At 34.4% G+C, this 24409-nt stretch overlaps 1 protein-coding gene across 1 annotated transcript in view; it reads right to left on the bottom strand.

Annotated features, from left to right (window-relative positions):
• Positions 1 to 3956: 3956 nt before the first annotated feature.
• LOC114031848 (NADH dehydrogenase [ubiquinone] flavoprotein 2, mitochondrial) overlaps positions 3957 to 24409 on the bottom strand; it is a 41816-nt gene continuing 21363 nt past the window's right edge. Inside the window, exons 3-8 of the mRNA XM_027847012.1 lie at positions 23992 to 24054; positions 23795 to 23911; positions 20166 to 20334; positions 16515 to 16624; positions 10550 to 10626; positions 3957 to 4153 (exon numbers count right to left, since the gene is read on the bottom strand). Coding sequence (XP_027702813.1) covers positions 4060 to 4153; positions 10550 to 10626; positions 16515 to 16624; positions 20166 to 20334; positions 23795 to 23911; positions 23992 to 24054 — 630 coding nt within the window. The 3' untranslated portion in view covers positions 3957 to 4059. The remainder of the gene's footprint in view (positions 4154 to 10549; positions 10627 to 16514; positions 16625 to 20165; positions 20335 to 23794; positions 23912 to 23991; positions 24055 to 24409) is intronic.

Genomic DNA, 24409 nt, shown 5'->3' with positions numbered 1-24409 from the left:
TAAATAATTTAGTGTAGATTTGTTTATAACCTTCAGTTATTATTGTAATCAATTATTTCCACAGCAATAGTACATTATACAAAATTTAATGATATTTTATTAGTTGAGCTGTAAAATTGCCAGTGTGGAAACCTAAAGTATTCTCTACTGCTGGTTTAGGCTGTGTTGAAATAGATGTTTGTGTATGCACACGTGCACAGAGTTGCTTTATCAACTAAAAAAAAATCAATTTACCTGTTCATATATCCAGTTAAAAATATTTAGACATTCTGAGGTGAAAAATGACGTTGAAGATTATCTGTGTATTTAATTTATTCATGCTATCTTTAAATTTCATAATAGCTGAAGTTCATATATATAGTGCTTTAAGGTTTTCAGTGCTCTCTATATATTCTCATTTGATACAATAACCCTGTAAAGTGTAGATACTATTATTTCTATAATTTTAGAGATGAGACTCAGAAGTAACTTCCTAAGGGTCACACGTGTAAGTGTCCTGGCTCTTGACGTAACATCCAGACACAACCCACTGCACAGTGTTTTAAGAGAATGCCCTAGGAATTATATGATACATAACCTCATTAAATGGATCTAATGTAGAACTTGCACAGAAACAGTAGCAAGAAAATATTGAAATTAATGAGGATCTGCCAGTTGAGGTTTGCATTAAGCTAATCATAACCTTAGTAAGTGGAAGCAATGGAGACTCACCATTTATTCAGTGTGAACTATAGTTTTATTCTTCATTGTGAAACTGGGGTTACAAACCAAGCAATTTAGTAATTTCGAAGAAATTAAAGCCAGACCTGCATGATAAAAAGTATCATAAATTCAACAAAACATATTAAGTACCTGCTCTTGGAAGAGCGTTGTACTAGGCCCTGAAAGACAGTTTTGCTAAGATAGTTGGTAGAGGTATGTGTTCTGGCAGTAAGCCTGATAAAAAAGCTTTTATTCCCCATTTGTACACTGAAGTAGTTGATGACACACAGCAGTGCCTTTCTTTGGTAGAGACTTCTTCAGCAGTAAAAACATTTTTAAAAAAACTCATTGTGCTAAAAATTAATGTATGGGGTTATTAAAAACCTAATATACCAAATCCCTGCTCTACTTCAGGTTTTTGTCATTTGTAATTCTGAATTTTCAAGACACTTTATTGAACCTATAGTTACCCTGAATGGGGAACTCATGTACTTACTTGTAGTGTGAGTCAGCTTGTGCCCTTTTCTTTTGGTTTAAATGCCATAAAAAATGCAGTCACTAACAAATACAAGGATAGAAACTGGACCTGTGATTTAATTGGTATAAGGAACTACGGGGTGATACTTCTGCCTAGAGCACAGAGAGGTTAAGTGACTTGCCTAGGATTATCCAGCCAATGTGTGTCAAAAGCAGGATGTGAAATCTGAGTTGGAATTAGAAGGACCCAGAATTCTAATAAGGATTCTAATTCTGCCTCTGACACTTAGTTCTGTATGATTATGGATACGTCAGGTAACCTCTGTAAATCTCAGTTCCTTCATCTGTAAAATGAGGGCAATAATAACACTTAATTCTCTAGATTGCTAAGCAATCTGCAAACCTTGAAGTACAATATTATCAGTTTGTTATTAAATGGATTTAACTACATAGTTGAAATGCTACTATAAAGAAGAAACCTGTGTACAATTATTTTTGCATTCTCAGAGTAGTTAATGTAGACACAAGAAATTTCACACAACAATTGGTGTAGAATTGAAAACTTTCTGGCCCTTGTAATATTTATACAGTAATTCTTTTTGACGAGATGCTTTTTTTAATTCTTATTCACCATAATGGTCACTGTCCATGCCAAGTACTATATAATGTACTAATAGAGATAAGAAAAAAGCTGAACTCTTTAAAGGGCTAATCAATTTGCTGTTAAGCAGGAAATTGCCCTTTAACTCTCCCACTGAAACAACCAAAAGATTTAAGGGCAGGAAGTGCATGATGACTCCCTACTGGTTTCACAGCATCTTTTTTCCCTAGACTAATTTGCCATAAATTCACTGGGGAACAGTTCTCATTACTAGCTGAGCAGTTTAGAAATGTGATTTCTTACAATGATTTCATGTTATTTTGAAAAACAGTATAGATTATTAATTGAATTTACTCATACAGATAGATGAATCTGTTTGTCTTAGAAACATTTATTTAGTGCCAGCTGTATGGCAGGCACTACATTGCTGGGTCCTGGGAATACAAAGGCTAAAAGAAAGCATTTCTTACCTGCAAAGGACCTTACATTTCAAATAAGTATATAAAAAATAAATAAAATAAATCTTTAAAATTGGTGTCCTAGCTTTGGCAATATAAAAATGCAAAATTCAAGTGATAATCATACATATGCTGTGATAAAATGTGCATATTGGGAGTTTTTGTAGATATGAAGCACAGATTGTACTCTGAACATACTGTAAGGCATCTTGCATATTTTATACAAGGTCTAAGCTATCTGAAACTCTAATTTGAAGAAAAATTATCATCATATATATTAACATTATCTTTAGCATGTTTTCTCAACTAAAATCCTATGATGCCTTATCACAGAATTAACACCCTAAGTTCCTGAAGGTTATGTAAACAAAGAATGAACTCGAGTAGGTTCTACCAAACTAGGAAAGTGTTGAGTGTGGGCCTCATGGGAGTCTGTATGTCTGTAGATCAGTCTAGCTTACTTCAGGGAGGCTCAAAGCCAAACTGACTGTAAGGTAACTCTAAAAGACCATCTACTAAATTATAGAAAGGTTATTTGCATTCAGCATTGGTGGAAGACACAATTATAGATCTTTACAGCACTAAGGTATTGTGACATTTACCTAAAATGCTTTCTTCCATTCCATTCCCTTAACACATTATATAGTAATTAATGCCTAACAGGCTTTAAATAACTTTGTTTCAAGGTCCTTGCTACAGCTTTTTTACTTTTCTAATTTAAAAATTAAACTTTAATATTTCTGTATATTAAGCATTAAATAGACATTACTAATAAAAAATCCAACCATATCCAGCTATGCCTTTGTGTTTCAGAATTTTATAGATAAGGTAAAAAGGATATCATAGAAGGCTTTAGCAGAGAAAGAATATTTTTAAAATAATATTTTTAAGCTTCATTCAGGAATGGGTTAAAGAGAAATAGTTGTGATTTTGGGCTATTGATGTTTGCTCGCAGAAAATTCAGTTAGTCCCTAGAAACCCTAAGTAAACATAAATAGATATTTGCCTATGTATGCCAAGGTAAAAGCCGTTAACTTTTTCAATTCTGTAAAATTATGGGTTATTTTTACTTGAATAGAAAATACATTTTGTGTTATCTATACATCTAAGAAGAATGTCTGACTTGTTAGTAATCTTTCTGAGTCAGAGTAGCCAAAGACAACTTTAGTGTATCTATACGTGATGGAAGCTTTTCCTTTTTAAAATGATGGTTCTGAAAACAAGTAAGATAATTTTCTTATCCCACTACCTAAAGCATTCCTGGAGTAAATTGCTATTTGGAAAATGAAATGATGTACTTGTGTGAATATATACATCCTTGAAACAGTGCCTGGCACATAGTAAGTTCTATATAAATGTTAGTTATCATTAGTAGTATTATTATTAATCTTATATTTGGAAGAAATACTGACATAATGTTTTAGAGAATGTTTATATTAACTCAATTGTAATTATAATAGCAATAGAATATCAAAATACAATTTTAAAAACTAAAATGTGATAAAAACTATACTTGAATACTTTTTCATGTCAAATGTGAACTCAATGTGTTGCTGAAATGGATATAGTTGGAAAAAATGTTTGGTACAACTTATGGGATGTCTTACTAGCCACTGCACCCAAAATGTTTAAGAGGATATTTTGTAGTTTTTACATGGTATTTACAATTATAAAGGCTCTATCACCACCAGGGTAAACACAAACCAGAATGTACAATATTGAACATTTGCATGGATGAGATTAGTTTTAATTTATTTTAGATGTACGGAGAAATATTTTCACAGGTCTTTTTGGGTTTTTAGACAAATTCATATAAATTACTTAGAGGCCTGATTGCACACCAAAACCAGGTCCTTTGGGTGGCTCAGTCAAAGATGTAAGACCACCAGCTGGCTCACAAGAGAAACGTCCACTCCTTGAAGAAGGAAAAAAAAAAGAAAAAAATCGTTTACTCAAAATAGTCCCAAAGGATTTAGAACTATTAAGCAGAAAGATAGGTGTGAAATAACTTTTTTTTTAAGTTCAAAAACCCAAGAAATAAAAATAACGAATCTTTATTGTTTGGCCATTTCAAAGTGAAATCATAGACTAAATTCTTAAGGGTTGTCTCATCTTCCAACCTATAACTGGCTTGATTTAAATAAAACTATCATTCATTCCTTTTTTACTCCTAAAAGATATGTAATAGATACATGAAAATTTACCACAATTCTACAAGGAAAAGATGGTAAAAATAGATTGAAAACGGAAACAAACAACAAATTATTACTCAAGCAAATAAATGGCAGTGGTATGGATTTCAAAAGCCATCTTTTAAAAATTCAAATATGCTCTTAACTAGTTGCCTGATCCTGAACAAAAAATTTAACTTCATGCCTTAGGTTCCTCATTTATAAAATGAAGGGGTTGTACTTGTTCACTTCTAAAGTCCCTTAAATTCTAAATCTATGAACTTAGGACCTTTATTTTGGAATTTCACTTAAATAGAGATTCATTACAATGAATGAAATGAAGTTCAGTATTGCATGTTGTTTGTCTTTTGTACTTGAAGATTAATAATATCACAGGGTGGCGTCTTGAGTTGCACGTGAATTGGATTTAAGTGAGGCAGAGTTGCACAGTCATCAGCCTCACTTTCTCTTCCAGTCATGGAAGTCCAGGGGCAAGACAAAAGTCAAGATGACTGGCAATGGCCCAGGATGCAGTGGATGACCTTGGTATCTTCGATATCAGACCAAGCTCTAAGCACTCCACAGCACCTGCTTCAGCTGCATTTATGGCTGTTGGAACAAATTGTTTTCATCTGCCCATTCTGCTGTGGAAGTCTCCACATATGGGATAGACATTGCCCTATTTCACTGACTAGTTTGAGGCCTGTAACTTACCTTCAACCAGGTTTAGCCTGTCTGCCCAGACAGTATTGCATATAATTCTCTTTACAATGACTATATTTGGAAACAGAAGTACTGGGTTCTTTCTGGCTTTGAGAATATTTTCTGGGTTGCTTGAAAATAATGCCTCTGGGTCATGAGGAGCAAAGTCAAAGCATACTTGTAATTTGCACTTTTTGCTAAGAGGATATGTTGGTGTTAGGATTATCTAAAAATATCCTTTGGATACTGGAGCAAGCAAGGTGACTAGCACAGAAATAAAAATGAAGGACTGCAGATTCGGAAGAAGCAATCAATAAGAAATTATTTGATGTATCACTTACTAGGGGCTAGGCCCTAAGGGTACAAACACCAAGAATAAAACAATTCCTGCTCTCAAGCAGATTATTTTAACAAAGATCTATATATAGAAACAATGTTAGAGCAGAGGTAACAACCTGTCTTACTCTACTTTCAATTCTCCTGTCCCTAAAATCATCTTTCCAGTCTCAACACTATATATCACATTAATAGATCCCAGCTCTACACCTACCTATTTTCATCTCTCTTATTCTCTGATAATTTATCCTGTCTTCACTCAGAAAATGTTCATGGATACTGGCTTATTCAGTTCCTAATCCATTTCTAACTTTCTTCCCTCCCTCGGTTTGCTAAATCATACACTGTCACTATCTGTACAGCTCTCAGCTTTTTATAAACTAGCTCTCTTAAATGATACTTTCACAGGGGCAAGGCAAGACTGGTATCTAATTTTAGTGTTTTGGTTTTCTAAAGTACTTCCTGTTGGTTGATTTTTATGCCGCTATTCCATTTGGACAAATACTCAGTGACCTTTTCAAATACAGATTTTATCAGTTCTTAGTGCAGCATGTTTGTTAACAGAAGAGACTAAAATGTCTAAACCAAGGATCTGAATCTCAATCCATTTTACAGAAGAAATGAACTGAAGTTCCAAGTGGGTAATAAATATGAAAGTTGACTTAATGTTTCTTGACATTAAATGCTATGTGAAATTGATTATTTCCTTAATGTGCATACTTGAAATGCCATCTTTTTGCCTATACCTTTTCTTCACAGTAAATTCCAAAAGTAAATGAATTTTATCTCCCATTGCTACCTTAACCCTACCATATCCAAACTCTCAAATTTGGCCTTTGGGGGACCAGAAAGTTAAAAATAGCATTTCACATTTAAGTTCCCTAATTTCTGATCCTTTCATGCTAATCTTATTTTTAATATAAAAAAATTATAAAAGGGTATGTGTGTAGGGTCAGGTATCAGTAATCAAAGGACTGGAACTCTGGGCTTCCTGTGGTCTTAGTTCTGTTCTGTAATCCCCCTTTTCCTTTTCTTATCTCACAAAACAAGATTGTCAAACCATATACTTTCATTGGATTCAATGAGGAAAAAATTTAAATGGAATTTTTAAAATCTACTCCCTAATCCATACCTAATAATCTTGTAAAAGCTCTAACTATAGTGAGCACTTTGACATTTTAGAATACTACTCAGTATTTCTAGATTCACTTAAAAATCTCAGAAATAAATTAGCGAAGTACAGGCCCAAATATTTAATTTAAAAGAATGTACCCAAAACAAAATGGGAAGTCATGCTTTTATATTTTTGTGAGTTTATTGATTTATTAATAAGTGCTAAATAATAAGATCATAGATTTAGAGCAAGAAGAGATCTTTTAGGTCATCCAGGCCAATTCTGTAATTTTATACATAAGGGAACTGAAGCCCAGGAATTGTCCAAGATCCTATTAGGTAGTAAACAGAGGCAAAGTCTGAACCCACCTCTTGTGACTTGAGAGGCAGTAAGTGCTTTCTGTTTTCTAAGACACTGCCTCTCCTATGACCACTAGAGGGCTGGCAGTTTTCCATTCACAATGGAAACCCCAAACATTTGCAAATGTTAGTCAGTTCAGAGGTGGTCTGGACTAAAACAATGTGTTTACTTTATTTCTATTTACCTATTTCTTGATTACCAAAGAATTTTAAGGGGAAAAAAAAAACTTCCAGGGGTAAGTAGGTGGCCCAGTGAATAGAGCACCAGCCCAGAAGTCAGGAGAATCTGAGTTCAAATTCCGCTTCAGACACATTAACACTTAATAGCTGTGTGACTCAGGGCAAGTCACTTAATCCCAATTGCCTCACCAAAAAAAAAAAAAAATTTCCAGCAGCAATATAGATAAAAAGTTACATCCAAGCTACTGAATTTTGCTATTTTGTACTGAAAAAAGATTTGGTAGAATTGAAGTTTGGAGATTTCTGTACTTGGATTTCATTTATCTTCAATGTCATTACCATAATCAATAAAAAACTGAAAAGGCACTTTGCAATATTGTCAAACAATCACTGAATGGGATATACTATAGGGAAATTCAGAAATGAGTAATGTAAAAACAAAAGACAGCAAAAACATGAATTTTAGATTTCTCTTATTTTTATATTATCTTCATTTCCAAATCTCCCTCCTTGTAACAAAAACAAAAAACAAGCAGTTCAAAATTAAGCAACACACCAACATAGCTGACAGGATATTTAAGTCCCCCACACCTCTGCAAAGGATTAGAAAGGGAGGTGAATTTTATCATCTCTTTGGAGAAAAACTTAGAAAAGGTTAATTGTGCAGTTTAACTTCTAAAACTTTTTAAAAAGAATTGAAAAGATGCCTCAATTTTATAAAGTTTAAAAAAATTTGGACAGATGCTGAGATATTCTTAATTTATATATTCCAGTTAAACTTAAAAAACAGAGTTCATTAGTGGGAGCTATATTACTAAACAATATGCTAAATGGAACAATCTCTACCTTATAAATAATGGAAAGGGTTCCCCAAATAGAAATGCAAGGAGGCATGGCTAACAAAATTCTTTTGTAAGGCTCAGAGGCTCAGATCCACTCCTGGTTGACAAGATCTAAGGTACTACTTATTGACCTCAATCTAGTGTCTCCCAAGGGCATTGTATACAAATGCAATTAACACAAAGGGTATCGGAGATAAAAAAAAGGATGAAGATATGGAATTATTGTACTTATTTTTAGGGTTAAGGAATAATGAAAATATGAAGCATAATTTGTAGTACAATTTGGCAGCTGAAGATTTCCATAGCAGTTTATTGTAGTGAAGGGGCATAGGGAGATCACAACAAAATGAAAAAAATCTCAAGAAACATTATTCAGAAGAGCGGAACAATTAAATGAATATGCCTGAATAGGGAGACATCTGAGATGATGTTTTAAAATGACATCTACAAAAAATGAAAGAAATCACACTTATAGTCAAGGATAAATACAAATATAGAATAAATTTATCAGACCATTATCATAAAAGCTAAATAGAGTCTAGAAGAAGCTGAGACTTAGGAAAAATTACAACGTTCATTTTTAAAGCTATGTTCATAACAGCAAGAAAAGGAAATGAGTTAGGCCCAGTTTGAGCCAGATAGTTTAACGTTAACAAATGAAAAAGGAATTATACTCAGTAACTTTGCATCAAGGAAAATAGTTTCAAAACTCAAAAAAGTATAACAAAAAAAGGGGAAATAAAGCTCAACAAGGGTGAAGAAGTAGTAATGAGAGCACATTGCCAAGTCTCCAGATTCAGATAAATAACATCACAAAGCACTAATTCAGATGTGATCCTATGGAAAGATTTAACTTTGGGAAATCAGGGAGAAGAGGAAAAGTGCCAAAAGATCACAAAGATAGGTAAATAGTATCTCAGTTTTCAAACAAACAAGATAGATCCAAGAGTGTACAGACTAGTACAAATGTTGCTGATCCTTGGTATTAAAAAAAAAAGCCAAATAAAGATTTAAAAGTTGATGAGCAGGTGGATCTCAGAAAAGCCTGGAAAGACTTACATGAATAGACGCAAAGTGAAATAAGCAGAACCAGGAAAACATTGTATGACAGTAACAGCATTGTGTAGTGATCAAGTATAAATGAAAGAACTGATGGAGTCTGAATGCAGATCAAAACATACTATTTTCATTTTTACTTTTTTCATGTTTTTTTCCCTTTTGGTCTGTCTTCTTTCACAACATGGCTAACATGGAAATATGTTTTACACGATTGTACATATATAACCTATATCAAATTGCTGACTGTTAGGAAGAGGGGAGGGGAAGGAGAAAATTTTGGAACTCAAAATTTTGTAAAAATGAATATTGAAAATTGTCTTCACACATAATTACAAAAAATAAAATACTAAAAAATTATGTGTGAGCAATTAATGAATGCATATTAGTTTCTATGAATCATTTCTTTTTTCCTAAGAACATGGCACATGTAATTAATGTTTCGTTTTTTGGTAATGCTACTAGAGATGACAGACACAGTATATATCCTGATTTTTAGCAGGACATTTGATGGTCTCATGGTATGCCCTTGAACAAGATAAAGAAATCTAGACTACATAACTTAGTGGATTTACAGAGAACTGTTTGAGCAACAAAACTTGAAGATCATTGACTTAAGAGAGCTGTCAAAAGGATTCTCTAGTGGCATGCCACAGGGCTATGTAACTGGTATGCTCTACCTCATTTCACCATTTTTACAAGACAAAAACACTCATCAAAAATGATGAGACGAAGCTGGGATAATTCTTTAGCTGGCAGAATCTTAAGTCAAAAGGATCTAGGAAAATGGCTTTAATGTACAGAAACTTCAAAAAAATGTATTTTAAAAAAATGAAATGACTTTCATTTAAAAATCAACAGTAGAATTATAAAATGGAAGAGTGGTTTAATGGCACTTCCACAGGGAAAAACAAAAGAGAATTCTAGTTATTCTGAAGTTCAGCATGAACTAACAGTTTGAAGTAGCTGGTAAAACAAAATAAAAAAAGTAACCTAAAGTTCATATTCAGCTAAAGGGACATAATAACATAGTTATGCAGAGTAAAGTAGAATTCTCATAATTTATGGATCTGAGGCCATATTTGGAGTACTGTCATATTCTAAACACTCATAAAAGAGTGGTGAAGAAGTACTACTGCTAGAAGGTGTGATAATTGTGCTACCTGAGGAAATATCTAGAGGTGCTTAGCCCACAAAGAGAAGACTAGAAGACTTAAGGGGAATATGATAGATATTTGGAGTTCTGCCACATAGAAAGAAACAGGCTAGATATTGTGTTGTTTCTAGTGGTAGAATGAGAACTAGGAGACAGAATATAATAAAGCATATTTTGGATCAAAATAACTTTATATGGGCTTAATTATGAGACAGACTGTTTTCAAGGAGACTTAATCTGATAGGGACGTTAATTGTAGTAAAGATTCCTGCTTTAGGGAGAAAGTTAGATTAAGTGACCTCTAAAGTCACTTCCAACACCTGTAAACTGAAGGAACAAATGTTTCCTTTAGACGTGTAAGCATTTACATTTGTGTTATATAAATAAAAACATACCTTGGTCCAGGTTTTGGAACATTGCCCACTTTCAGCTCATCAATTATCTCTTCAATATCCTTAGGTGTCAAATCTTCCTATGAGCAAAATAAGAGATTTTAAATTATTTTAGATTGTCGAACATGGGATTACTATATACTACGTAAATCAGGGGTTGGGGAACCTGCAGCCTCAAGGCCACATGTGGCCTTCTAGGTCCTTTTGACTGAGTCCAAGTTTTACAGAACAAATCCTTTTATTAAAGGGATTTGTTCTGTGAAGTTTGGATTCAAAGGACCACATGTGGCCTCAAGGCTGCAGGTTCCTCACCCCTGACATACAACATTTTTAATACTTTTTTTGATCAGGTAACAGTGAGGGCTGTTTTCTTTTTGGGTAGCTGAGAACACTTCCATTGACTAGGATCTAGTGTACATGATGGGGCAGACAGGCAGTATAGTGTATGAAAAAGAACTGGAAGTCGAGTTAAGAGAACGCTTCTTTGAGCCTATTTCTTCCTCTTCTACAACTGTAAGGTGATTGTAGGGATACAAGTGTGACCTATTATATGACATTATCAGAGGTATCATATTTTGAAATGAAGACACTGCCCAAATTCAAATTATTTAAAATATCTACAACAATGAACTTAAATACTCTTTAAGTATGTCCATTTCAGGAAAATCTTCATTTTTATGAGTTTTTTCTCCTAGACTAGACTTGTGATTTCATTGTTACAGACCAGAGGTTGTCACCACACTTGCTAGTGCAGTCTGATCTAGATTAAAATGTAATTGAGAAATACTTAACAAAACGAGTAACAATAAAACATAGGTAACATTACATTTTAAACTAAGTCGACATAAAGACAGCAAGGATTTTTATTCGACACTAATGGTATAGACAACTACTGATGAGAAAACTCCCACTACTAATGTAGATAGCCCCCTGCTTTGTGCAGTCTTAAGAGATTAATCTGCCAGAAGCACTGAAAGGTTAAGTGACTCTGTCAGTCTAATACCCAGTATGTCTAAGGGTGGTACTTAATTCAAGGTTTTGCTGATTCTTAAGTGAGCTCTTTATCCAGTATGGCATGCTGCCTTTCTAATGCCTGTAGAGGTAAACAGCGTTTTGGTGGAATAAACTTCAAAAATTAAAAAATTTCAGCCAAAAATTGCTAACTGCAAAAAAAGAGAAACAAGTAGAATACTGATACCTAAACCACAAAAAGTAAAAACAGAGAAAGAAAATTATAGACCAATTTCATTAATGAATATGGATGCAAAATGCCTAAATAAAATACAAGCTAATAACATCATAGCCAAATGGGATTCATACCAGGAAGACAGGGAAGGTTTGACATAAGGAAAACTATAAACATAATTGAGTATATCAATAATAAAAGTGACAAAAATCATATAATCAATAGATACAGAAAAAGTATTTGGTTAAGTCTAACGCTTATTTCTATTAAAAACACTTGAAAGTCTAGGCATAAATGGACTTTTCCTTAAATTGATAAGAAGCATTTACCTAAAACCAATTAGGAAGTATTATTTTGTAATGGAGATAAGCTAGAAACCATGAAACAAGGATACCTATTGTCACCATTATTATTAAATATTGTATTGGAAATCCTAGCAATAGCAATATGAGAAGAAAAAGAAACAGAAGAAATTAGAATAGGAAATGAGGTAATAAAGCTATCTGTTTTTGCAGATGACAAAATGACATACTTGGAAAATCCTAAAGACTCAACAAAAAAGTTAATTGAAATAATTTCAGCAAAGTAGCAGGATATAACGTAAACCTACATAAATCATCAGCTTTCCATATTACAAACAGGATCCTACAGGAAGAGATAGAGATACCCTATTTAAAATAACTCTAGGCAGTATAAAATACCTGGGAATACACCTACCAAAACAAACCCAGGATCTATATGAACAAAACCATAAAAAACTTTGTACACAAATAAAATCAGATTTAAATAATTGGAAAAATAGTAATTGTTCATGGGTAGGCAGGGCTAATATAATAAAAACAACAATTTCACCAAAATTATGTATTTGATGCCATCCCAATTAAATTACCAAAAAATCATTTTGCACAGCTAGAAATAACAAAATTCATTTGGAAGAACAAAAGGTCAAGAATATCAAAGAACTAATGGAAAAAATGTAAAGGAAAGAGGTTTAGCAGTACCAGATCCTAAACTATATTATAAGGCAGTAATTATCAAAACTATCTAGTACTGGCTAAGAAATAGAAAGGTAGATCAGTGGAACAGAGTAGACATGATCTACAGCAGCAAATGAATATAGATACCCAGTGTTTGACAAGTGTAAAAACTTAAAAGTTTTTGGGATAACAATTCATTATTTGGTAAAAATGTTGGGAAAGCTATAAAGCGGTCTGGCAGAAATTGGGCATAGGCCAATATCTTACACTAATTACCAAGATAAGGTCAAAATGGATACATGACCTTGATATAAAGGGAGATATTACAAGAAAATTTTAAGAGCATGGGACATACTACCTATCAGATTTATGGATAGGTGAACAATTTATAAACAAACAAGAGGTAGTGTTGTAAAATATAAAATGGATAATTTTGATTACATTATTAAAAAGGCTTTGTACAAATAAATGTAGCCAAGATCAGAAGAAAAGCAGAAAATTGGGGGAAAAATTTTATAGACTTCCTCAAATAAAGGTCTCATATCTCAAATATATAAAGAACTTTGTCAAATCCATAAGAATGCAAGTAATTCCACAATTAATAAATGGTCAGAGGGGCAGCTAGGTGACGTAGTGGATAGAGCACTGGCCCATACGTCAGGAGGACCTGAATTCAAATGCGGCCTCAGACACATAACACTTACTAGCTGTATGACTCTGGGCAAGTCACTTAACTCACACACACACACACACACACCAAAAAAAAGGTCAAAAGATCTGAATACAGTTCTTTGGTGAAGAAATCAAAACAATTTAGTCATATAAAAAATGCTCTAAATCATTGATTGGAGAAGTACACATTAAAACAGCTTGAGATACTCTATTACACCTATCAGATTAGCTAAAATGATAGAAGGGGAAAGTGACAAATGTTGGAGGGGACATGGAAAAACTGGAACCATAACTCATTGTTGGTGGATCTGTGAGCTGATGCAACCATTTGGAGACAGATTTGGAACTATGCCCAAAGAGCTATTAAACTGCCTATACCCTTTGACCCAGCCATACCACTATTAGGTTTGTTTCCCAAGAAGATTAAGGAAAATGGAAAAGAACCTACATAATCTAAAATATTTATAGCAGCTCTCTTTGTGGTGGCAAAGAACTGGAAACTCTGGGGATGTCCATCAATTTGGGAATGGCTAAACAAATTGTGGTATATGTTCATGATAGAATATTACTCTGCTGTAAGAAATGAGCTCAATGATTTTAGAAAAGCATGGAGACCTCCACAAAATAATCGAGTGAAATGAACAGAACCAAGAGAATAATAGCAGTATTGTTTTAAGAAAAACTCTGAGCAACCAAGTCATTCTGACTATTATAAATACTCAAAATTAACCATAAAGATCCTATGAAGGAAGATGCTGTTTAAATCTAGAAAGGAATATTGTTGTGGTATAGGAAATGATGAGCTGGTTCATTTAGAAATACATGGCAAGACATGGACTTAAGAAGAAAGATGCTATCCACCTTCAGAGAAACAGATGATAGAAGGAAATAAGCATAGTATGGTCTTATGTGTATGTGTATACATGTCTGTATTTATAGATGTATGTATGTATATGTATATATATCCACACTTAATTGTAACTTTCTTTGGGGAAAGGGGGGGAATTAAAGTTAATTCACAGCAGATAACAAAAGAAAACCAACAAGGAAACAAAGGAAAGCTGGGTAGCTTTGAATATAATATGTACTATTTATTATATACATTTTCTTGAAATGGAAATTTATTGTTTTATATTGAATCCTCTTCTTATGGTCTGCTGTGTACATGACAATTTTTTTTTCTTTTCTCATTTTATATTAAGTGTAAAATAAAAATTTACCAAAAGAAAAAAATTGCATTCTTGACCATATTTATAAGTTGGTAGAAACTCAACCAACTAAGAAATGTAATTCTTAGATTACAAAATTACTAAATGAATCCTGAACTTATAAACCAATAAATATCACATGATTAATCTAAATTACAAGCCTTACCTTCAGGGGAGGTTAATCAGTATTACTCTAAACCTCCTTAAATGTATTTTCTTTTCTTTTTTTTTTGCTAGGCAATGGGGTTAAGTGACTTGCCCAGGGTCACACAGCTAGTAAGTGTTCAGGATTTGAACTCAGGTCCTCCTGAATCCAGGGCCAGTGTTCTATCCACTGTGCCGCCTAGCTGCCCCCTTAAATATATTTTCTATCTCTTCTCTCCTGGCCTCTCTTCTTTTCTTTGATGATCTCTTAGCTCTCATGGTATCAGTTACCATCTGTACAAAGATGATTCCCAGAATTTATATTGTCCTGGATCTCTTTCCTGAATTCCAATCTCATTACCAACAACCTACATCTCTAACTTGAAGACCCACAGGCACTGTTAACTCAACATAGCCAAAACATAGCTGATTAAAATTCTTCTCTAAATCTATTCCTTTTAATTTCCCAATTTCTGTTGATGGCTATACTATCCTTTCATTCACTCATTTTCAAAACCTTGGAGTCATCCTTAATTCTTTCACTTTTCCTCAACCCCCCATATGCAATCTTGTTACAAAGTCTGTGTGACCTTACAAAAGTCACTTAACTAATCTGGGCCTCAAATTTCCTCACATCTAAAATGGGAGGGGGAGAGGGAGAGAAGGTGGTCAGCTAGATGGCCTTAAGGGGACGTCTAACATTAAATCTATGATACTATGATCCCTTCTCTCCATTCATATAGCTTCTATCCTAATTCAAGCCCTCATCATCTCTCCAATTCATCCTCCACACAGCTGCCAAATTCATATTCCTAAAGCACAGGCCTGACCATGTCATGGCTATTCCTAATCACTTCACTCAAAACCTCAGTGACTCCCTAATGCCTACAAGATAAAAGATGGAAGTCTCAGTCTAGCATCTGAATTCCTCCACAATCTGGCTCCCATCTACTTTTCTAGTCTTTTTTCATACTACTCCCCCCCCTTTACAAACTGTCCTTTCCCAGTCTGCTAGCTGCCCTCTGAACATGATATTAATCTCCTTCCTCTGTTCATTTGCACAGGTGATATCCTAAATCTAGAATACATTCCTCTTCTTGCTCATCTCCACCTCAAAGAACCCTTGGGTTTCTTTAAAGCATAGCTCAGGTGCTACTTCTACACAAGGCCTTTCCTCAGCATCCTGAACTATCTCTTGCTTGTAATTATTCTTCATTACTTCAGTACATGCTGTTCCCCCTCCACCCCCTTCCAGTAGAATGTAAGCTCTGCTTTAGGTTTTCATGATACTTCTCTCTCTTTCAAATATTACAAATGAAATATTTTTTTCTGAACTATTCCATGATAGACTTGCCTGGGTAAAAAGTTTAATCCTCACATGAAAAAGAAAAATTTTCTATGAAAATGCAACTTTGTAACATAATATCAGAAGACTAAGGATTATTTTTGTCTTTTTTATCACCAGTCATTTTACTGATTTTTGCCCAATGACTAAAATGCTAAAAGAGAACACTATCATTAATGTGAACCGGCACATGCTAAGAATATGAAAATAGTGTTTCGCAATGGATATCTTGAAGTATTTCAAGTGTTTGCATGGATATGAAAAAAACTCACTTCATATGTCTTAATGATGAACTCAGAAAAGGAGGTAATAACTAACCATTTCTCCTGACTAGACAAACTAGGAAAAACACAGGGAATCAAAACTTCATTTATTTAAAAGCATTTCAAGATACTATCCCACACAATTCTAAACTTAATGAAAGTGAAATACTCACATAGTAATTATCATTTATTTGAACCATCGGTGCATTTACACAGGCACCTAAACATTCCACTTCTACTAGTGTGAAAAGCTTGTCAGGTGTAGTTTCTCCAACCTTAATACCTAAAAGAAAACAAATGATTACCACTAAAGTCACATTTTAACATATAGATCTACCACCTTCTGGGATTTAGCCAGTTTTAAATATTGAGCACAGAGCATTTCAAAACATTATAAATCTTAAAAAGAAAAGGTTAAGTTTTAATAGCTACTAATATCAAGGAGGGTTTTTTAAAAGTAATTTTTTATAATTGTGTCTGTCATACACAAAGTTCTCAAATTTGTCTTTGCTAATTTACTTTGTCGGTTAACAATACAGCAAAAAACACCAGAATTTTTAGTACATAACTGTGATTGAGAAATTTAATGTGAAAATCTGAGTGACTGAGAATCAGGATATCTGGGTTCTGGTCTATCTGTTTCACCTGGGGACTGCTTAACTCAATTCAATTCAACAAACATTTATTAAGCACCCACCATAAACAAGGTACTATGTTATTACAACACTGTACTCATGGAGCTTACTTTTTATAGTGGCTTAAGGGAGGAATAAAATGAAAATGGTGCAGTGTAGAATATGATATGGATACAGGAAACAGTCTAGACAAAAGTACTAGGAAAATTTAAGGAGGAATCATCATTTTCAGCTGAGGGGCAGGATTTGATGAGGATCAGGGAAAGCTTTATGAAGGGGGCACCTAAATTAGATCTTAAAGGAAGAATAGGATTTCAACAGGTGGAATTCTATTTATAACTTCAGCAGGCGAACAATAGGAGAGAAATGGAGCTAAAAGGATAAGCGGACATAATTGTTAAGGCTGAAGAATGAATTTAGGAAGTGAAAATTTGGGGAAATTCAAGAAGGATCCAAGTCAGAGGGACAGAAGGAAAATTTTGAATAGCTTAAAGAATAGAGGAAGAGGAGAGAACTGGAGACCTTAGTAAGACATGACATGAGAAGGAGCTAACTATGTAAAGAGAATTCTTCAGGAGACTTTGCCAAGAGAGCTACCAGGAAGACAGAGGCTGAAGACCTTATTTCCAAAAAACATGAAAAGCAAAGAGAAGTTTCTGCACATAATGTGTGATATTTGTCTTTTTGCTATGGCCCTAATTATGACCTCTGTTCAAAGTGCAGGCTGATGTTTCTCCTAGCAGAGGAAAGTATAAGGGTTCAAAGAACACCTTTCAACACTCTGTAGGTTATCAAGGAGAATCAATATTTTTTAATGGCTTCATTAGGAAAAGAAAAAAAAACAAATTTGAAGACAGAGAGGGTCTCCTGACATGTCAGGTATTTAATGGATAAAAGAATGTCACACAAAGGAGAAAGTGAAGAAGGACTACTGAACATATGGAGCTTTAAAGAGATAAAACTTCCTAAGAAGAGAGACCTAAACCTCTTGTCCTCCAAGGAATGATGATTTGAACATACAGTTAGGGGTCAGAGAAAGAAGAGCTAAGTAGTAGTGGGCTAGTGACTGACTGCTTGCTCAGGAGCTGTGAGGCAGCTATTTGTCAATTTAACAACACTAGAAAAGTCTTTTCTCCTTCCATAACATGTGACCAGAATCAATTAGAGAACTTTAAAAGACTTGTCAAACTGGATGATTACTATTCACTTCTGGTAATTCACAGAGGCACAAAATGATTCTTCCAGCAAGAACCTAGAAAGTATTATCAAAGAGTAAGAAATGCTGGGCAAGAAACTCAAGTCCTCAGAAGCACCACAGATGTTTTCATTACCGTATAAAAGCTTCAGAAAAAAGGCATATTTGGGTTATAAAGCTCTGATTAAGAAGATGGTGTCCAATAATGAGATTTTCTGGACCCAGCTTAAAATAGAAAAATTACTGGCCCATGGCCAGCAATGAGTATGCCCAACAAGGCCTGGTAAGAATATAATTGCTTGGGGCAGTTAGGTGGCACAGCAGATAGAGCCTTGGAATCAGGAGGACCCGAGTTCAAATCTGGATTCAGACACTTCACATTTACTAGCTGTGTGACCCTGGACAAATCACTTAACCGTGATTACCTCACCAAAAAGGAAAAAACAACAACAACAACAACAAAACAAAAAATATAATTGCCTGGAGTCTTGCAGATGTCATTTAAAAGGTTATTAAATAAAAAGAAAGGCAAAAGGAGAAAAGAGCCAATATATACTTATTAAGCCAGATACAGAGGGAGGAGATAACATAGAGTGTGAAAAGCAGTAGAAATGAATGTGACATTTCCAACAGAAAAAAAACCTAATAAAGGAGCCAGTAGTAATAATGTCCCTGGCCTCAGATGTAGATATAAAAACACAGAGAAGTATAACTAACAAGATGAACTAGAGATTCAAGGAGTTAAATTTTACTTCCTAAGTATCACTGAAACTTGGTGGGATGAGAACCAGGACTACAATAGGGCTAAGTATATACCTTATTCAAAAGAAGCAAGATTAAGTGTTTGGAAGGAAGGTGGCTGAGCAGCATCATATGTTACGAAAATATAAATGTGAGGAAGTACAAACACAAAAGTAGAGAAAGCATGGTAGAGAACATTTGGGTGAACATCGACAAAGGTGAATTTGAGCTTGATGAAAGGGAAAAAAGTCCCAATAATTAAAGCTATACAAATATAAAGTGGGCTGCCTCAGAAGATACTGAATTCTTCTCAATGGGATGTTATGGCCTCTCAAGTCCCTTCTAACTGTGACATTTGAGATGTGGGAGGAATGTGAGCAAGGGGAATGGCCAGTATGTATACAAAGATGCTGAAGAATGCAAATCACTTGCAAAGTGCATGAAGAGAAATAATGTGGGGAAAAAGTAATTTAAAAGTTATCTGGATTATCTGGAGTGTCTTAAATGAAATGAAAGGTGGTTTTTGATTAGGTGAGTGGTATAGTCAAAACTGTAATTATATAAAGCTGTTTCTGCAAGGTGGTGGTGGTTTGAGTAGAGAAGAAGGAATAAATGTGGAAGAAGTAAAATCAACAAGCTTTGCCAACCAACTAGATGCAGTACAAGAAGGAACTTTTCTGAGCATCAGTTTCTTCATCCATAGGAGGGCCTAAGACAGAGACTTAGGAGACACTTAGAGTGGGTGTGACATGCATAATGATTCAGTAAATGAGACTGAGGAGTTAGATCTTTATAGAGCATGTGCCATTGCCATAACATTTTAAGATTCTCTCACTGAAGCATTCCAATGCTTGCTGAAATACACATATTTCATTTGTTCAGTGATTCCTTGGGTAATGCTACAGAGAACAAATAAAGTAGTGATTTGTGATTTCTGGAATGTTTAGAAGGGGAAAGGTTTTGAGGCTTAGAAGAGGGTAAAAAACAGAACTGAGACAAAGAAAGATAAGCACATTAGAAGATAACTTAGTGGAAACGGGCCTGGTAGAATGCTCTAGTGTTCCTATGAAATCTGTATTCTTGGGTTTAATTGTTTTAGTTTCAATTTTTATACTTTAGTTGCACAAAAATATAATGTACGTTTTTATAGCAATTAAATTGATTACCAAAGAAGAAATCAGGGTCTATATCAAACTCCTCCAAAACAAGTTTTTTCTTTGTTTTTAATAGTGCAAATAAAATCTGTCCCATACCAAGCTTTTTCTGAATGGCCTCCAGTATGCTGTCAGAATCTCGAAGCATACAAGGTGTAGTGGTGCAGACTTGAATATGATACTTTCCAACTGGCTTTCGATTATACATTGTATAAAAAGTTGCTACTTCATATACTCTCATTGGAGGTACTTGTAAAATTTCAGCAACCTAAAACGTAAGATCATTTTAAGAAAAATTAACAAAATATTTATTGATCATAAATTAGTGCTTTGAGGGTATGTCCAAAAGTCCTTGATTTTAGAACTGGCTTAGTTTTGTAAAAACCAAAAAATTCTCAAAGAACAAGTTAGGCCTAACGTTGACAAATGAGGGAAAAACTGCTCACTTCAATTGTTAGTGAACTAGAAAAAATTTTCCACATAGATCTGACTATGCCCCAAAGTGGGATTCATAGGTTCTTTTCTCAATTATTTTTTTAAGTGAGGCAATTGGGGTTAAGTGACTTGCCCATGGTCATACAGCCAGGAAGTATTATGTGTCTGAGGTCAAATTTGAACTCAGGTCCTCCTAACTAGAGGGCCAGTGCTCTATCCACTGTACCACCTAGCTGCCCCCTCTTTTCTCAATTTTTAAATCATTGTTTACTGTTAAGACTTTGTATCTTTTATGTTTAAGGTTTGGCTCATTATCCTTGACCTCTCTGCAGCATGGTGATATAGTGGATAAAGGAGTGAACCTGAAGTCAGGAAGAACAGAGTTCAAATTTGGCCTCACTACTTAATGGCTATCCTTTAAGTGCTAGCTACTGATCACTTTTATCCCCACAAATATTCTCTGCTGGTTCTCCCTCCTACCTATCTGACTACTCAGTTTCATACATTGAATCATTTTCTATGTCACATCAACTATTTGTGTCCCCCAAGTCTCTGTCTTATGCCTTCTTTTTTTCTATATACACTCAAGTCATCTCATCTTATCAGCTCCTGTGGGTGCAATTATCTCTATGCACAATCTAAGATCTCAAAATCAACATGTCCAAAACAAAACTTAGCTTTTCCCCAAAACCTATCCCTCTTCTAAACTTGTATTGTTGTTGTTGGTACCACCATCATTTCAGTTACTCAAGTTTGCAACCTCAGTGTTATCTTCTAATTACTCTCATTCACCTCACGTATCAGTTGCCAAATATTCTATCAGTCTCCACCTGTCTCTTTTTCTCTACTCACACAGTTATCACCTTAATTCAAGCCCTCATATCTCATCTGAACCTCTGCTATAGCCTAGTAAGTCTCCCTGACTCAAGTCTCTCCCCACTCCTCACAATGAATCCATCTATCACACCACTGCCAAACAGATTTTCCTATGGTATAGATCTGATCATGCCACCCTATTGTTCAAACTGGAGTGGCTCCCTATTACTTCTGAAATCAAATTTAAACTCCTCTGTTTGGCTTTTAAAGCTCCTCACAACCTGGTTCTTTCTACAAATTATTCCCCTCCACACAACTCCGCAATACAGTTACGCTAACCTACTTGCTGTTCTTCGCACACACTCCATGTCCCATTTCTAGAGCAGCGATCCACGCTGCCTGGAATGACCTCTTAACTTCTCTCACTTCCTTCTAGACTCAACTCAAAGGTCACAGTCTGCAAGAGGTCTTTCCTAACCACCCCCAAAACCCTCCTAGGCTCTAAGTACCTACCCTGAGGTTATCTCCCATTAACTCTGTATGCATCTTTTATGTATTTATGTAGATGACTTCTCCCCTTATATAGATGTAAGCTCCTTGAGAGAAGGGAATGATTTGCTTTTTCTTTGCAATCCACTTAACTAATAAATGCTTGTTGACTGATTTACTCTGTTAGATTTAAATAGCAAAAATTCACCTACAATATCTGAAGCAGTCATTAGTGAGTTGTTTTTTTTTTTAAACTTTCATTTAAATCACAGCATAGTGAAGAATTCTGAATGTAAGGGTCAGAAGACCTGCTATTCAATCCTTGTTTGCTTTTTAATGCTGTGCAACTATGGGCAAGTAACTTCATTTCTCTGAGCTTGTTTCCTTATATGTAAAATGGAGATGCTAATACTTTTAGTATCTACCTTACAGGGTTATCATAAAGCAATTGCTACATATGTTATTAATAAAAATAAAACCCTTAACAACTTTTTCAATGGAGCCTAATAATTCTTTATGAGGAGATAATCCCAACTCAGATTCAAAAGAACACACCTACCATCTCTTTACTACTTAAGATTCTCATTCTAAATGTAATTTGAATCCAAGAATGTGCTGACTATCTATCTTCATTTAGTTTTAAAACGATGACCTTTCATTATTCTATACTTTTCATGACAATAATCCAAAATGACACTGGCTTTTTACTGTAGCTTAGTCATCTCAAAAACTACTCCAGCTATTTTTTTTTGTAAGCAATCTAATATTATTAATTTAATCTATGAAGTTTTATGATTCAACCCCAAGCATTCTATACCCTATTACAATGACGGAGCTCAACCAAGAAAGACAGTTGAGGTGAAAATGATGAGCTTTCCAATATCAAAGATATTAAAAGAAATATATTCAAATAGAGATTTCCTGACCTTGAATTATATATAAGATAGCTTTATTGATCAACTTTGTGTATGTGTATATCTGATCCAGAAGTTACCACTCTAGTCATAGTTAAAACTAAAAGTATGTGAGGTTTAGTTATAAAAGTAAGCAACCCAAAGCAAAAAAACATGAATAATCTCACTTCTGTAGCTGTATTGGACCTATTATTAAAATATGCTTTCTCTTTAGAAATACAAAAAAAAAAAGTGCTCCTTTTTCCCAGTAATGTCTGTCTACCTTCATATTTACATATTTCTGGTTTAATTCTCAAATTAAAATCACTAATTATGAAGTAATGATACAATTAGAAACCTTGATTCAAAATAAGAAAAGGAAATAGTTTCACATTTTCTTTCATATTGTCAGATATAATTTTATTATTTATTTTTATCTTATTGTGTCCAGTTATTACTGCTGCTGTTCAGCTGTGTGAAAGCCTTCATGACCCCATTTGGGGTTTTCTTGGCAAAGATATTAGAGTGATTTGCCATTTTCTTCTCCACTTCATTTTACAGATGAGGAAACTCAGGTAAACAGGGTGAAATGAGTTGGCCAGAGTCACACAGCTAGTAAGAGTCTGAGGCCCAGATTTGAACTTAAGGTGAGTCTTCCTGAGTCCAGGCCTAGCACTCTATCTAGTACCCACTTCGCCACCTAGCTGCCCTCCAGTTATTATACTTAAGTACATTTCTTTCTTCAAAGGACTATTATCATGTGAATATAGTTTATACCTTCTGTGGAACCTTGGTCTATATTACAGTCTTTTCACTACATTATGTAACTTTTCTGCCATTATATAATTGCAATAAAAATATTATCATCACTATTCCATCAGTGCAAAAAGCTGCATCTTTCCAAGGCTCCTGACATTTTCTATAAGACCAATATAAATACAAATAAAACTGTCCAATGGAAAACATCTAAACTATGAAAGAAATATGAATTTCTACAATCTGACACTTTTACATCACGTAAGAATTTTCCATAAAAGCTACTACTTAAATCCTGCTACTCATTATAAAATAAAGCAATAAAATTGTATTAGATACCTTGTTCATGGCAGAGATGGGCAACCATCCATTCTGCCTTTGGGCTAAGTCCAGTACTGAAAGCACAGCTGCTGCTTTATGTCCCTCTGGGTAATTCTTTACAATTGCTTCTATCCTCTGTATAAAAGAAAAAAGCACCTGTCATATCCAAATGAGTCAATGTTTTCTATATTAAACATCATGTAATTTATTCATACCTTGTAGTTTTCTGGTGTGAAATCAAATGGAGTATCTGGGTTATTTTCAGGAGTATCTCTGTGCTACATAAAGAGGAAAAAAATAATTTAAAGCAAATTGCTTAAAATGTAATTTTCCCAAGAGTTTCATGGTTTTTAAAGTCCTTATAGAAGCAACAATATTTTAAAAATCAGCTTTTACACACCAACCAAATGGTATGTTCTTCAATACCCCTTCTATTTACCAATTCAACTTTCAAATGCTCCATACCTTAGTAAATGAATTGCTATCCCCCCCCCCCCCCCCAAATCACCTAACTGGTCAAGCTTCTACTCATGAGCCTTTCTAAACTTAGCTAGGCTAGTCTTTGGACAATAAGGCCCATATTCAAAGCAAGCCAGTCTTCCTAACATTGCAGAACTTGCCAGATCTTGTGCT

The sequence above is a fragment of the Vombatus ursinus genome, unplaced genomic scaffold (assembly GCF_900497805.2).
Source record: "Vombatus ursinus unplaced genomic scaffold, bare-nosed wombat genome assembly UNPS02015255.1, whole genome shotgun sequence".
Classification (NCBI taxonomy): Eukaryota; Metazoa; Chordata; class Mammalia; order Diprotodontia; family Vombatidae; genus Vombatus; species Vombatus ursinus.
The sequence above is the reverse complement of the archived record's forward strand: the minus strand, read 5'-3'. Positions and strand labels throughout refer to the sequence as shown.